General features: G+C 35.2%; 1 protein-coding gene across 1 annotated transcript in view; it reads left to right on the top strand.

The window, feature by feature from the left end:
- LOC134236300 (alsin-like) overlaps positions 1–17047 on the top strand; it is a 23635-nt gene extending 6588 nt beyond the window's left edge. The window contains exons 3-28 of the mRNA XM_062718477.1: positions 87–1442; positions 1637–1751; positions 1846–1942; positions 2138–2212; positions 2298–2410; positions 4629–4692; positions 4891–5062; positions 5177–5259; positions 5601–5773; positions 5884–6049; positions 6244–6378; positions 6689–6817; positions 10715–10782; positions 10923–10989; positions 11350–11543; positions 11679–11744; positions 11876–11971; positions 12564–12730; positions 12933–13042; positions 13304–13381; positions 13576–13718; positions 13855–14028; positions 15124–15244; positions 16179–16336; positions 16501–16605; positions 16867–17047. Of these exons, the coding sequence (XP_062574461.1) occupies positions 87–1442; positions 1637–1751; positions 1846–1942; positions 2138–2212; positions 2298–2410; positions 4629–4692; positions 4891–5062; positions 5177–5259; positions 5601–5773; positions 5884–6049; positions 6244–6378; positions 6689–6817; positions 10715–10782; positions 10923–10989; positions 11350–11543; positions 11679–11744; positions 11876–11971; positions 12564–12730; positions 12933–13042; positions 13304–13381; positions 13576–13718; positions 13855–14028; positions 15124–15244; positions 16179–16336; positions 16501–16605; positions 16867–17047 (4406 nt within the window). The remainder of the gene's footprint in view (positions 1–86; positions 1443–1636; positions 1752–1845; positions 1943–2137; positions 2213–2297; positions 2411–4628; positions 4693–4890; positions 5063–5176; positions 5260–5600; positions 5774–5883; positions 6050–6243; positions 6379–6688; positions 6818–10714; positions 10783–10922; positions 10990–11349; positions 11544–11678; positions 11745–11875; positions 11972–12563; positions 12731–12932; positions 13043–13303; positions 13382–13575; positions 13719–13854; positions 14029–15123; positions 15245–16178; positions 16337–16500; positions 16606–16866) is intronic.

Genomic DNA, 17047 nt, shown 5'->3' with positions numbered 1-17047 from the left:
TTGATTTATAATGAAGCAATTTACAACAACAATATTTACACAAAAAAATATTATATAATTTATACATGTTCTTGCAATGATTTCAGGTGAATGTATAAAAGATGTTGCCTGTGGTACCAATCATTGTGCAGCAGTCACTAAAGCTGGTCAGGTGTACTGCTGGGGAGATTCAAGGCAGTACCAGTGTGCCTCCACAGAAAAGACAGTGACCATCCCACAACTGGTTAACATCAGCAAGGTCACCTCTGAACATTGTCAGCATGGAGTCTCCATGGAGGATGAGGACGTTATAGTTGTCAAGGTGTCCTGTGGGAGTACCCACACCGTGGCCTTGTCTGACACGGGGGAGGTGTGGGTCTGGGGGTCAGGGGAAGGGCTAGGGACCAAGGAGACTTCTGCTGCCTCACCCGTCATACTGGAGAGATTGGTGGGCCGAAATGTCCTGAGTATAAGTTGTGGGTTCACCCACACTCTGGCAGTGGTGGAGAGGAGTTTATTGGATGACTCTTATTCCTCAGTGAAAACTAGAAGATCGAGAGCCTCTGAGACAACCACTCATAAAAACCTTCCTAAAACTTGTGCCAAATGTAATTCTGAGATATACACCTATCTTGAAACCAGTGATACTTGTATTATTAGTGAAGAACACTTGTGTGAATGTGATGACTCAGCTGAAACCCCAGCCTCCTCTGGTGAAAAATCTGAGGGGGAAGTGGTAAAGAAATCCAGAAACAGAGAAAGCTGTGATGATGTGTTTGAAAGTCCCGAAGAAACGAGTCAGAGGAAAAGTAGTGATCATTGTCTTTCACAAACTGAGGATCATTCTGAGGAAACTCATGAGGAAGATGTGTGGGTGAAGCAAGACAGTTCTAATACTGGAGTATTTCCATCGAATAATTCAGCTGAAAGTCAGGGTATGCACAAGTGCCCAGGATCCAATAAGTTAGCAGCAGGGAGCTCTGTTACAATTGTCAATGAAGAGGAGGCCAGAAAGTACCTTGCAGAGCAGTATGAGGACAAAAAAGAGGAAGAGGAAGCTCCTCCACAGCAGGAAACTGCCACCTCCACAACACTGGGAAGTTTTTTCTCCTCAGTACAAATGTATCCATCTGATGTGATGGGTCATATTTCCTCCGTTCCTCAACAAATGTCCTCCATAACAAGTAAAGCCTTCACTAGTATAACTGATAGACTGGGCTTTAGTACAGAAAACAAACCAAAGGATACTGCCTCTGAAAGCAGTGGGACAGGATCTAATCTGTTTCTGGCAGGATTTGATACTTCAGAGGAGGATCTAAATTCCCCTGGGGTGGAGGACAAAGGGAGTAGGTCTCAGGAGACCAGTTTTATAAGTGACAGCAGTGCCAAAGACTCGACAGAGAGGCTATCATTGAGGACCATACAAGCCAAACAAGACAATCTCTGTAAAATGGTCCCTAGTGGTATGTCTAGTGATGACAAATATTATCAATCCAATTTCTTTTCCTCTAAGTACAATGAGTTTTGTAAGAAATTAATTGGATGTTGATACATCATTTTTTGAATGAAAGTTTAAAACTGTGTTTGTTAAAAAAAAATTGAATGTCTTTACTAACTGGCACTGGTTATAGAACCTATATTTCTATTGTTTTTCTAGATCAGCTTCCTGTCATCTCAGAAACATCAGATACATTCATCACCCTGGAAACAGAGGTGTGGTCATGGGGAAAAAACAACAAAGGTCAACTTGGTCATGGGGATGAAATTGACAGGTCAGTTTGAATTTGTATGGACTTAAACTACATGTTTATGTGATTGATATTATACCCTGTAAGGGCCTCCCTAATACTTGTACTGTCATTACAGAAATCAGCCTGAGGTTGTGAGGACACTGAATGGTGCTAAGGTGGTGAGGGTGTGTGGAGGGGGGTACCACTCTCTGGCTCTGACCGCTGACTCCAGGGTGAGGTGATATTCCTACAAACACTGGTGAACCATCCATTGATGTTACTAACATGTCATTTAAAGTTTTACACTTATTTTTTCAAAAATTACTTAAAGAGAACAAATGATTTTGTATAACTATTAATTAAAACTGTGTATTATGCTTTCTATATTAAAGGATACATTGTACATAAAGATCATTTGTGTATGACAGGTATACAGCTGGGGATTCAATGCTTCTGGACAACTTGCTCGGACAGACAATACAGCCAAACCTTGTACAATACAGGTACAACATGTTTTAAGAAAACCGTTTTCAGATATGATATTTTCTTTATTCATAAAGGGGAAATGACCTCTGTTTGTTGTTGTAGCTGATGGACCGGTGCTATGTGTGGGATGTTGCTGCGGGGGAGAAATTTTCCATGTTTCTGATGGACAGGGATGGATTCCAACCAGAAATACACTTTGTGGGAAAACATCCATGGTAACCAAATATATTGTCAGAATTATATGGACACTCTCTACAACTGAAATAAAAGCAAAATTATTGAAACAGTTTTGATAAAAATCAGATGAACTGGAATATATTCAGAAATGTTTGTCTGTTGATAATTAGGTCACCTGAATAAACTCAGGTGACCTATTGCTATCTGTTTTTGTCCGTCGTCGTCCGTCGTGCGTCGTGCGTTAACATTTGAACATTTTCAGCTTCTTCTCTGCAACCACTGAACCAATTTCAACCAAATTTGGCACAAATCATCTATGGGTGAAGGGGAACAAAAATTGTGAATTTCATAATCCCTGCCCCCCTGGGGCCTGAGGGGTGGGGCCAAAACCACGAAAATTAATGCAATCTTTAAAAATCTTCTTCTTTACTCCTGGACATCAAGCAGTCAAACTGTTTGCATGATTGTAATCAGCAATGAGTCCTCTACCAAAATTGTAAAATTCATGGCCCTGGGGTCAGGGGTTCTAGTGCTGGGGCGGGGCTAAATAAGTAGGTAGTGAAAATGCATTATTTCTTTGAAAATCTTCTTCTCTGCTCCTGGGTATTAAATAAACCAACTAAGTACATAGTTATGATGAGCAAGAGTGCTTCTACCAAGATTGTGAATTTTATGGCCCCAGGGTCAGGGGTTCTGGTGTTAGGGCGGTGCTCTATTGATAATATATAGTGAAAATATATGAATTCTTTGAAAATCTTCTCCTCTGCTCCTGGGTATTAAATAAACTAACTAAGTACATAGTTATGATGAGCAAGAGTGCCTGTACCAAAATTGTGAATTTTATGGCCCCAGGGTCAGGGGTTCTTGTTTTAGGGTGGGGCTCTAATGATTATATAGTGAAATGCATGAATTCTTTGAACATCCTGGTTAATATGCTAATGATCAAATTACATATTTAAGGCCAGGATTTATTTTATTTTCAGTTTTACAAACCCTCCGCTCAAGGTTTTGAATGTTCAGAAAAAAATAAAACAATTTTTTTCTTTCCGATGTCAAATTTGAGTCGGGATCGAGATTTCACATTTACGAACTCGCACTTCCGGTTTTAAGATGAAACGGCGGGTAAATAAAGCGAGATCTGAAAGATAGCTTGGTTTAATGTAAAATTCATCGATACGAGTGCCATTCAAAAAGTTTCACCTGTTTAAAGGACAAATAAAATGCTGACGACTTTGTTGCACAATGACATGCTGGTGAGATAATTATGTATTCGTTTCAAAAGTATCTGTCCGTAAATTATTTTCCTCCCCCAGGTTTTAAACTGCCCGTGGTAGCTGTTGCATATTGCCAGCGGGCAGCAACATTGTTTAGGTCTCTGTTATAGCTTACAGTCTAAGCATCATTCTTCAGAAAAGGGTTGCTTATGCATCAGATGTAATGAATAAAACTATGGGAGAAGTTCAGTCCATTTGAGGAAGAAATTGTTAAGGCAAGAATATACAAATATATACAGGCATGTAGTATCATTTGTATCAGCCAGAAAAATTATTTTACACTTGATTGAAAAAATGTTCACCCTACACCCGCAATACCCCCTGTCTGTTTTATGATAGGATTAAATTTTAGAACAATGTCTACACATTCACCTAACACATATTAAAAAAAATGAAGATATATTGAAAGACTTTTAAAGAATTGATTTTTTAAAATATATTTTGACCAACATCACAAAATTTATATAACTGGCCCAAACTGGCAGATGATGAAATAAGCAATGTTTTACTTTCCTATTTGTAAGCATTATGTGTCCAGTGGTAAGGAGCCTATTATAATAGCATAAAAAAAGAATGTACAAATGTTAATAATTGATTTATCAAAAAAAAATTTTGATTTCCTTCTCCTTTGGGACTTTTTTATTCTCATGTTCATAACTAAACCTAAACAAAAAAAAAATGCTGGGCTTATAATGAAGAAAGGGGCCTCTTTCAAAATAGATACTTTCAGGGACGCTGGGTCAGGGGTACCAGGGGGGTGCTTTGACTAAAAATAAATTAATGCTTTGAAATCTGCCCTTTGATAAGCAATGGTGCCTTCTTCAAAATTTGTGAATTTCATGGCTTTTGGATTAAAACACGAACCAAATACAATTGCTGGAAAGTTGTTACATGATACTCAGGTGACCTATAAGGCCCGTGGGCCTCTTGTTTTACGTGTACATTCTATTTCAAATAATGTCATTTTGTTTATATATTGTAGCCGGGATCTGTATGTTCCAGTGTATAAAACAAACCGCCTTACTCACCTTAAGTTCTTAAAGCAGGTAAAACTTCCTTTTCTTGTACAGTAAAACATGTCTATAGTGAAGACACAGTGTATAATGAATTCACTTACAACATAATGTACTGCATAAGTACGCATGATCACTGGATTATGAACTTTCAATAGATTTGTATGATTAAGACATTCATTTTTTTTTTTTTCAGGATTGTTTTCTTAAATTTTAAGCATGTGTTTGCAGGCTGGATGGGTGCGTGCAATATCAGCAGGGGAAGATAACTCTGCCTGTATCTCCTGTTGGAGTTTTACAGGATTTACAGCCTCACTGTTTGAGGTAGCAGCCTCAGAGAGGAGATTTTACAGTTATCTCAATTGCATCGTTAAATCCGTGGTTCATCCCCTGAAAGATTCAAGTAAGGCAGTAAGAGTGAAGAAGTCATTGTAATCTTTTCACAGGATCAAAAAATGTTGTCTTTTGTTTTAATATGTTGTTTAAAAGGAAATATTTATTGTTTACCCGGTAATAGGTTTCTTCAGTACCCTAGATGTCTTTCCATACAAGTCTTGTACTCAGAATCTGCTGGCAGCTTTTGAAAACATCACTAATTTAGTAAGTTACCTTTTTTATACAAAGCCAATATAAGTTTGTAAATTCCTTTAGTACTGTAAATCACTTAATTTATGCGACACCTTATTTTCACTAGAAAGTCATTTAATCTTCATTAGCAAGACAAAATTTTCAAGAATTTTGGTTCTGCTTTATATATTCTTGAAGAATACTAATACGAGCAAGAATGATATTTTTGCGGGCACTCTGTTTTACGGAATTTCTTGAAAATAAAGTTCTTGCAAATAAAGTTCTCACAAATAAAAAGTGAATTTCAGTATCGCAATAGTTCTTGGTATGTACAGTTTAATTTAAACTAAGTTTTTGTCATTGTTTACTTGTAGATTGGTGAGAATTCAGTTGACCTGACTAACAGGATACGCTTCATGGATATTTTTTTGGAGGCCAACTTTTTCACAAAATGTGAAGACATTATCAGTGAATTTAAGATCTTCTCCATAAGCTTTGCAGACATGTTAGCTATTGGGGGATTAGAATATTTATGTAAAACTGGAAAGTGAGTGCTGCATTTCAACACATATTAATCAATTCCTTTCACTGCAATTTGTGAGAAAAATTGATTGAGAAACCTTCTGCAATTAATTTCTTAATATATTTTTTTAAAAGGCCATTTTTTGATACCTTGGATAAAGAGCTGCAGGCATTATTGGATGGGTCAAAGTACAGCAAAAAGAACATGGCAGAAAAGTTACAGATTCTGTTTGATCGGCCATTTAGTCATGTGAAAGAGTATTGCAGGCTTACAGATAAACTGGCCTGTAACTACGAAGCAGTGAGATTTCTTTAAATATGTTCATATAAATTATGGTAGATCAAAATAATGATAGATAAGTTAGCTATGAGCTAATAACAAGTCTTAAAAGATTAAAGTGAAATGATATTAAATACATGTGCTTTTTTGTGAGTTCTAAAAAGATTTTGAAATGATGGATATTTTTCATAAGAATATTCATGTTTTGGAAATAGGAAGCCCCAGAGAACCGATTGTTGAGTAAAGTGACCTTGCAGTGGCAGACCTTGAAACGAACAACCAGTAATGAACACAAGATTGCATCTAACACCAAGTCATTCTGGGAATCTCTGAATTTCCATAAGTTAATTGTAAGCCTGCATTTTGTGTACCTGTGCTCTTTCTGTAAAGGTCTTCTAGCTACTACCAAAAAAATTATAGACTTTTCTCATTGAAATATATGTAAGAATATGTAATATTTTAAAAATTTTATCATGTTTGGAAAAAAAATGAATTATTATAATTTCTTGTATGGAGTATGTGCTATATTAACTTTTGTAGTATAATAATATAAATTGATAAGATAGCAACTAAAGCATATTATTGGACTGGCCTTTAAAGTGTTGACGATGACACAAACTCAAGTTAAGGAAGATAACTCAAATGTCTACATCTTTCCAGGATGCTGTAAAGATCCCGACTCGTCGCCTGATTCGTAGCAGTAAGGACCACCCCCTGTCTCTCTACGGAGCAGGACGAATGTCCACCAATGATTTCTTTCTCTTCAATGACCTCTTTGTTCATGCTCAAGTAAGTCTTCTTTTAATTTACTCAAAAACGTTTCTCAAGTAGCAATTTTAATATTGAATGAATTTTTCTTTCCTTGATAGAAATTATACTTTATAGCTTGATTTGACATTACAACTTCTTCAACATCAAATTATGATTTCGTTTCAATAAGTTATGGGGGTAAATGTATCATGCAATATGGAATCTAATTAAAATTAGATGTTAGATCCGTTTGCAGACTCGCTACACTAACATTTAACAAAATCCCATAGAGGATCACGTCAGAGGTTAAACTCGGAACAGCTTTAGACTTAACATACGAGGATTTTGCAGGCAACAATTCGATTGGTTGATAGAATTAGACCTCTGCCGATATATGATGTTGTTAGATGTTAGTGTAGAGAGTATGCGAGCAGATAAAACATCTAATTTTAATTAGATTGCAGATGCAATATAAGGGTTTATTTTGACAGAAAAAAAATTATATACAATATTATAATATATTTAACTCACATTGATTTAATATGATAGCTTAAACGTACCCTGGGTCATTTGAAGGTAGTATATTTTGATTCTCTGCATCTTTTTTCTGTAAAAGAGAATTTTACAAAATCATTCATGCTGAGAAAAGCTACATTCACAGTTCAAATCTATCATTCTTAATTGAACTAAAGCAGAGAATTGCTGCTATTTATTTTCACTTTTTTAGATACCTGAAAATAAAAGTATGAGCATATTCAAAGAGTTGCATTTTCATGATTAATAATAACATACATTCATTGCATTCAATTCTGAATTTAATTTAGATATAGCAATAGAACTGTATATTATTGCTGATATAAATGTACCTATTCATGTATATAGAATTAATTGTGACCTATAGTACAGACCCTAAACCATGCTACTACACCTCAGAAACGAACCGTACCGTTCCGTGCACAAAGCGTACCGTACCGTGAACAAAGCGAACCGTTCCGTGCACAAAGCGAACCGTTCCATTCACAAAGCGTACCGTACCGTCCACAAAGCGAACCGTTCCGTGCTCAAAGCGTACCGTTCCGTCCACAAAGCGAACCGTTCCGTGCACAAAGCGTACCGTACCGTCCACAAAGCGTACCGTTCCGTGCAAGAAACGAACCGTACCGTTCTTTGGTTAATTATGCAAACCACGCCCCTAATGATCTTTGAACTGGGCATTGACCAAATAAGTCATTTTGGTTTATTTTTCGCAACAGCGCCCGTGAAAGGAGGAAGGAGTTTATGTCTGGCTGTTCGAAACATCTTTATCAAGTATCATGCATCTGGGCTTTCAACTGTGAAAATAAAGGAAACTACTCGAAATAAACAACTTCAAAACAACTAGACAGAGTTTGAGACGACTCCTTATATGCTATAAATTATAGATCAACTCGTTGTGTTTGTGATCAAAGGAACAGTACAGACCACGTGTTTTTCCCGCAAAACACGTGGCACCGTTAACCTCGAACTCGATGTCGGCATCCTTGATGTCAGCGATCGTGGACACCATGTAACAAGGTGTATCACAGTTCCCCATTACGGATCTGATAATAAATATTTTCATTTTCTTTATTTGAGCAAATTAAATCAACTTCTTTTTGAAATATTTGTTGTACTTAAATATTCAGGTAATTAAACTATACATATGTTTAAACTAGTTTCCTGGTTTTCTTGACTTAAGATTTTAATTTTGTCCATTTAAATTATTGAATCAGCCTTTTTGCCGTAAGTATGCATTCATATGTAGTTCATATCAGATGCGTGATTTTACTAATTAATCATTAATTTTGTAAGAATTCTAAAACATATATGAACTGTCTAGAGTTAAAAAAAAAACATATTAGACTCGCACATAAATTCTGCTCAGATAATTACTCGGCGAATCATTGATGCAGTTAGACTTACACTGAAAATAGGTAATTATGTCAAATATGGATTAAAATATTACATGCAGTAAACAGGAAGATTTCTACTGAACGGATAGAGATGATAATCTGACTAATTAAATTGTGATCAACTTACAAGCTGCATACAAAAAAAAAAAAAAAGAAAAAAAAAAAAAGAAAAAAAAAAAAATTGCGAAAAATTATAGATATTATAAGGTTTCTTACACCTTTCATGAAAACGATACAAATTAGCAGGTTATAAGTTCTTTAGAAGTGTTCAAAATGTTACGTTGCTGTAAATTTAAAAAAAAAAATCATAATCTACAGGACACCTGCTTATTTGTGTCTGGAAAAGGATAATTGTGTCTGGAAAAGGATAATTTACAAAAATAAAATGAAAATAAAAAAGACAATGATTTTTCTCAATCTTCTTTCAAGCCACATTATGTTTGATACCCCCCCCCCCCCCCCTTTTCTAGAAGGCGATACTAATCAGCTTCTAAAACTCATCAAAAGTCTGCGAATTTATGTGACGCTGTTGTACTTTTTTTTTAAGTAAAATGATAATTAAGGGATTCATGCTTATCTAATTGCGTCTGAAATGGATATTTTAGGAAGAAAATTTCTAATCAGTGTTGTTGTGAAACCTGGAAGATGAGTTTCGCTGGACCAGATGTCAGTTGAGTGAGTTTTAAAAATGCATGTACACTTGATGTGGTCAGAGCTAAAAAAATTTAAAGGTGTGTTAAACACACACAGGTATATAAATTCAGAATAATCAAAGATTTTCAGAATAATTAAAGATTTACATAAGAAAAAAGAAAAAAAAAAAAAAACAGACAAACAAGTCTTCTATGCCCTGTAAATTATTTTCATATTCTTTTTCTTTAATATTTTTTATTAATTACATGTAATTTGTTTTTTGTCTACTGATATTTCTCTTCTAAGGCAGACGTTTAAACGACAGATCTACAATTTTAAAAATAAGAAACAATGTACATTTCTTATTAGTTATTACTAAAAATAAAAATATAAGCGCGAATAGTCATATTTTTTCTATAGATCAATCAATTAAAAATAATTTATATACGTGTGTAGTATTATAGAAAATATTATATACATGTATATATTTTTTCTATTTAAAACGCAGCCTCGGCATACGTAAAAAAAATATGCACGGAAATATTTACCTTCTATATATCAATATATTTACAAATGCGAAAAAGATCAGTGGGACGATGTTTATTTCCTTTCATTTTTTTTCTTATTTCCTCCATCACTGCTGCAGTGTAAATTAATATTTAAAATTGAAACCGAGATATATCATACAAGACTATGATCGACACAATAACATACATGTAATAAAACATTTAAACTTCTCTAATAAATAGAAACTCATTGATACTTCAATTGATATTAATAATAAATAAATTACATTCTTTAATAACGGAAATAAAATTGTAAAATTAGAAGCCAATCAAGGACCAAAGCTAACAGGCTCCGCCCACTTCATTTGCATACCGTTTCCCAAAGCGTACCGTCCACAAAGCGTACTGTTCCGTGCATAAAGCGAACCGTACCGTCCACAAAGCGTACCGTTCCGTGCATAAAGCGAACCGTACCGTCCACAAAGCGTACCGTTCCGTGCACAAAGCGTACCGTTCCGTGCACAAAGCGAACCGTTCCGTGCACAAAGCGTACCGTACCGTGCACAAAGCGAACCGTTCTGTTCACAAATCGTACCGAACCGTACCGTGCAGGTGGTGTAGTAGCACGGTTTAGGGTCTGTATCTGTAACTATTCCCTGCAAAAGGATTAACAAGTCAGAAGAATTAATTATGTATAAAATATGCATTTTTGCATGAATCTTTTAAAAACCTTTTGCCCAATTTCTTCAATTGTCACTCTGATTAAAAATGATAGATTCATATACAAAATCTGACATAGGTAAGTAAAATAGGTTAGGAAACCAAGACAACCAGGTGATATATGTTTATATTGACCTGTGTTTTAGTACTCTACATTCCGATCCTATCCATTGGACACCCTGTGGATTGAAACAGTGGAAGATGATAAACAAAGGTACGAATGAATGGATTAAAAATTTTAAGAACAATTTTTGAATTCTGTAAAGAATCTGAAATTCATGAACTAATATGGATGAATTAGATAACTTTTGTGATCCTTACAATGTTGAATGTAAATTAAATTTTGAATTATAGAAACTTGATCTCCTTGATTATGCCAGAAGAAAAATTGACCTTGGTAGCCTCTGATGGGAATGAAAAGGTAAAATATGAAATATGTGGGATTCAAACTCACTTTAAAGAAGTTAAGTATGATGATACATGCATTGTCTCTTCAAACAGTGTATCATAAAGTAGCCACATTTGTTACTGTAAACCAACTATAATTTGTGACTAATTTTATTCAAAATTTGCTAGTTTGAAATCTAGCTTTGATGAATGGTATTCATGATTTACTAAGAAACTATCTTGAATAAACACAACTCAATAACTAGTTTTCAGAGAGATTTTTTTTTGCAAATGAAAGAAGGACATGAAAAGTTAGTTTACAGTATCAGTAATATTTTTTCATTTAGAACCCACATAAGATAATTTTTTTAATATCTCTGTGTTGTTTTTGTAGACAGAGTGGCTTGTGGCATTAAACTCAACCATCAACAAAAACCTCAGTCGTCAGAAATCTGTGTTCCGTAGAGGAAGTTCTGACCGACTCACTCCCCCAGACATTCGCTTCGCTAATCATCAGTTCATAAGACATTCTGTATTTAAGGGCGCCACCTACTCTGGTTACTGGATGACTGGAAAAATACATGGCTTGTAATATCTTTTTCCCAGATTTTTGTAGTTTAAATGTAAAAAACAAGGTTTTTTTTTAAAAAATTTACTTAATGTATATGACTATGATTTTTGAGTATTGACTTTCAAGTCAAAATAAATTCATCTTTTTGTCAGTGGAGAGATGAAGTGGGCAGATGGAAGAAAATATATAGGGAATTTCAAAGAGGGATTACAGCATGGGTAAGGAGAGAAAAAATAAATAAAATCTTAAAGTTAAAACCCTTTCTTGGTCTTTTAGGAACTTCAAAGAAATCCTAATAAAGTATACCTTATTTCCTACATTTTTAGAAATGATTTTTTTTAATTTCTAGACATGGTAAGCTGATCTTGAAGCAGGATGATGGGAGTGAGAGAACTCAGGAAGGTTATTGGAGAGATGGGCTACTTCATGGACTGGCCAAAGTCAGGTAACTCTTACAGGGACTAGCCAAAGTCAGGTAACTCTTACATGGAATGGCCAAAGTCAGGTAACTCTTATAGGGACTGGCCAAAGTCAGGTAACTCTTGTAGGCACTGGCCAAAGTCAGGTAACTCTTACAGGGACTGACCAAAGTCAGGTAACTCTTACATGGACTGGCCAAAGTCAGGTAACTCTTACAAGGACTGGCCAAAGTCAGGTAACTCTTACAGAGACTTGCCAAAGTCAGGTAACTCTTACAGAGACTTGCCAAAGTCAGGTAACTCTTACAGGGACTGGCCAAAGTCAGGTAACTCTTACAGGGACTGATTCATGGACTGACCACTGTCGGGTAACTCTCATACTCACTCACAAAGTAGTGTAGAGAAATAGATGGGGGTCAGGTGATAAATAGCTAAATTATTTAAGTAGAGAGTCTGTATGGTAGAGATAGGTATTAAATGAATCACACTCTTTATATAAAATTAATTGATTAAGTTCCTTTTGAAACAGTTGTAAATAGGAAATTCTTATATACATGTTCTTGGATCTTTATACATATATGTGTAGAGTTATAATACTGATTTGTAAATATTTCCAAGGTATTCTAATGGAGATATCTATGAGGGAGCTTTTAAGGATGGACAGAGACACGGGCATGGTATTTATCGTCATGGACAACACACATCAATGGCTGCTAGTGTTTATATTGGAGAGTGGGTTTCTGACAAGAAGCAGGGGTATGGGATCATGGATGATGTCATGAAAGGTATCTTGCCCACATTTTTCAAGAAAAAAAATTCTACTGCAGTTGCAATATTTCCTAATTTCAAACTCCATGATTTTTATGATTTTCACTATAAATGTTAATAGTAATTTAAGAGTTTTTCAGACTGTACATTAACGCAGTCATTTTTAGCTGATAGATTTGATTTTTTCAGGTTTTACTGTTTGGTTATAATTTTTAACAGGAGAGAAGTACATGGGTTTGTGGCAGGAAGACATTAGACAGGGCAGTGGTATTGTGGTCACACTCGATGGAATGTACTTTGAGGGAAACTTCACGCAGGATAAGTTAACAGTGAGGCACATTTTCTTTACTGTAAACATTAGATGACTTAAAAGACATTAGATCATGCATAAATGCCATCCAAATAAATTTTCCTAAAGATTATTATGAAGCTACTCTAATTTTGACCATGCATCAGAAATATGAAAGAGTCGTTGACCTTATTTTCTTATATTACAGTGAGCATAACCTGTTATTTTGACAGTATTAAGGTTTAATACCAGTATGTGTAACTTATGTTTTGGTTATTTGCTGATTATGTTATTTTTACAGGGGTATGGTTTAATGCTGACCTATGACAACAGTAGCTATGAGGGAGAGTTTGCAGGGATTACCCAGCTACAAGGCAAGGTAAGACAATGTACAAGTGATTTTCAGAGTTCAACAAACAGTATGACTCCTATCTAAAAGAAATCATTGTTCAAAAATTGAAATGTGACTTTAATACTAAAATGAATTTTAATTAGGCATAGTCTTGTTTAGCAACCAGCTTTTGGTTGTGGACAGAAAAATTGCCAACATGGACTAATGAATCTGTGTTTCAGGGTAAGCTGACAATGCCAAACCATGACACCATTGAGGGGACATTTAGTGGATCATGGAATGAGGGGCTCAAAATTAATGGAGTTTTTAAGAAGGCTGCTTATTCTGAAGTCAATAAGAAGAAAGGTCACAATAACCTCTCCCCGTAAGTAAAAATGTCATTGTCAACAAACCTTTTTTACAGTCAGCATAAAAAGGAAAATTTTTTAGAATTATATAAACCACCATTTTTCAAACTGTATATTAATGCCCTTATCAGATTAATATTTTTTTTTCACTAGGATATTTGGCACGATGGCTGTTCCTGCCAGCCAGAGATGGGAAGGCATGTTCCAGCAGTGTATCTCTGTATTCAGGGTCAAAGGTCAGGATCAACTAAATACAGGAAAAGCCTGGGAAAATGTGGCCATTACATTATCTAAGGGAGAGAAGAGCATCATTGAAATCCATAAAAAGTAACTGTTTATGTCATATTATTGAGTTGCTAAAATTTGTGCATGGACAGTATATTTATATTGGGTTAAATGCAATGCCTTAAATTGTGTTCATATTTGTAAAAGAAAAGAGTTATTCTTTTGTTTTTGGAAGTTATATTTATAACTAGATTTAAACAGATCTTTTTGAACAATTTCAACTACAGTCAATTCTCGAATTATCGCCATTCGATTCATCGCCATTTTCGCAATACCGCCATGATTTCCCAAGAACGATTTTCCTGCTATATAAAATTCTCTTTATAACGCCAAATTCGCATACCGCCATCCGCCACCCTGTTTTCACAACAAACGTCCATTTTTAAGTGTCGATTATCTCGATAATACCGCCACAGGTGTATGTGGTCAGTGAAGCGCGTCTAATTGGTTGACGCTATCCCTGTTGTAAAGCATGCAAAGCCAATCAAGGTACATGCAATTAAGTAAACAATGATTTTAACATGAACTGTTAGAATAATTTTGTTTTCTTTTTAATAAAATTATTTAGTCAAGGCTTCGCCACGAAAGCGGTCGTTGTAAAGTATGCCGATAACGATATTATTTTGATGATCTCTGCTTTTAAAAACAATGCAAAGTTTGCTTGAAATATAATTATAAGTCAGAAATTGTGAACGTTTCATTAACAATGATATCATAAACAATGAATTTATTCAAGAACTTATTTTAAGTACTATAGGCAATATATCATGACGATCGACCCATCATTTTTTTTTTTCAGTATCAGACGTGCAGATTTACATACATAACTGTACATATATACTTGTCTTAATTTCATAACTGAATACTTTGTTTTAGCGAAATTGTACATAAAAAAATTACTTGAAGTATTTTCAAATTTAGAAATATGTTTATATATACATGTACATGTGATAATAAGAATAGAAACGCTAAATGGTATTTCTAAGAACGATAACTCTACTTCTTTTCTCCTACAAGATGGAAAATTCAATTCATCGCCAAATTCGTTATACCGCCATGATTTCTAAATTACAAAAGGTGGCGGTTTATCGAGAATTAACTGTATTTATAAAATTGTTTTGTTTGTTATTTTTATAGTCCAAACAATAAAATTAAGAGGATCCTAAACTTGGCTGAGGAGTTGGAAACCATTCCTCCACACAATAAAGGGAGGTTAACGGTGGAGTATTACAGAGAGATTAGGCAGTACCTACACAAAGTAAGCCAAGAGAATCGATGGAGGAATAACAAAAACATTAACCCAAAATTTCCTTTAATTCATACTTCAGAGAATTTTCAGAATTGTCTTTTAAAAAATGATTGCAAGAAAGCAAGGCATATGAAAAATTTACTTGTAAATATTCTTGTATTTTTTATACCCCCCGCAAATGAAGTTTTGGGGGGTATATAGGAATCACCTTGTCCGTCTGTCTGTCTAGCTGTCCGTCTGTCTGTGCAATCGTGTCCGGTCCATATCTTTCTTACAGAGGGACTTTAGAATCTACTACTCCACAAAAAGATTGCCCATGACCTAAGGGTGTGTCATGACCTTGACCCAAGGTCATTTGGGGAAGTTCAAGGTCACTTGAAGAAAAATTTCATAATTTGTGTCCGGTCCATATCTTTCTTATGAATAAACTTGGTAGGTTGTTATTTCACTCAAAGATTGCCCATGACCCAAGGGTGTGTCATGACCTTGACCCAAGGTCATTTGGGGAAGTTCAAGGTCACTGGAAGAAAAATTTCATAATTCAGGTCCGGTCCATATCTTTCTGATGGATAAACTTGGTAGGTTCTCATTTCACACAAAGATAGCCCATGACCCGAGGGGTTGTCAAGACCTTGACCCAAGGTCATTTGGGAAAGTTCAGGGTCACTGGAAGAAAAATTTCATAATTTATGTCCAGTCCATATCTTTCCTATGGATAAACTTGGTAGGTTTTCATTTCACACAAAGATTGCCCATGACACAAGGGTGTGTCATGACCTTGACCCAAGGTCATTGGGGAGGTTCAAGGTCACTGGAAGAAAAATTTCATAATTCATGTCCGGTCCATATCTTTCTTATGGAAAAAATTACTTCTGAAAAACCCAGCGGGGGGTATTTTGTCCCGTTTGGACAGTTTTGTGTACTGTATGCTTTGATTCACTAGGCATTTGACCTACCTTTTCACCCTCTGGGTAAACTTATGGAGGGGCTGGTGGATGTCTTTAGGGCCGCATATATTGGGGTGGGGGCACATCCCAGGCTGCTGGACCATGCTGTGAATGAGATCACTTCATTTGTTTCTCGTCTATATAAGTGTGTCAGGTAATAATTTTACAGTCTTTATAGTCCTGTTTTTAGTAAAAACTAAGTAGACTAATTCATTATGTATATCTGATATTCTAAAATCCTCTTAATAATGTGAAACAATTATGTTTCATAAAATCTCTAAGATCTAGTTAAATTCTAAAATTTTGATTTAACTAAAGGATCCTGTTTCCTGACCTGCCTGAAAACGGAGGACCTATTCTTATCGAGCCTGAGACATCAGAGGAAAGGACAGAAAGGGAGATGACTCCTGAGGAAGACAAGTCGTAAGTTTAATTCCTTGAAACTGATACTGATATGTGTTATTTGTAACTTTGCATATACATGTATTTAAACAGAGTGAAAAAAATCAACCTTATGGATTTTTTTTTTTTTTCTTTAAGCAAAGAAAGTTGTGTCAATATATTATACATGTATCTGGATTCAAGTAACAATGCAGAAGACAATAAATACATGTTGGTTGAAAAAAGTAAACTTTTTTTCAAAACCAATTTTACAGATAACTGATTAAGACCTTGTGATTGTAGAATGGTTGTAAGCTGTGGCACTCTTATTCATCCAATCCTCCTGCCCAAGATTTATCCTCCCTTGTTTGATCTGTATGCACTGTACAATGATAAGGAGAACGAGAAGTATTGGGAGAGAGTACGGAAGTTAAACAAACAGGGCGATGTGGGATTGATGGCATTCCTAGGGATTGACCAGTAA

The sequence above is a fragment of the Saccostrea cucullata genome, unplaced genomic scaffold (assembly GCF_032062105.1).
Source record: "Saccostrea cucullata isolate Sc308-1 unplaced genomic scaffold, CSIRO_AGI_Scuc_v1 ctg3150, whole genome shotgun sequence".
NCBI lineage: Eukaryota > Metazoa > Mollusca > Bivalvia > Ostreida > Ostreidae > Saccostrea > Saccostrea cuccullata.
Note: the sequence above shows the minus strand (reverse complement) of the source record. Positions and strands in the feature narration are given on the sequence as shown.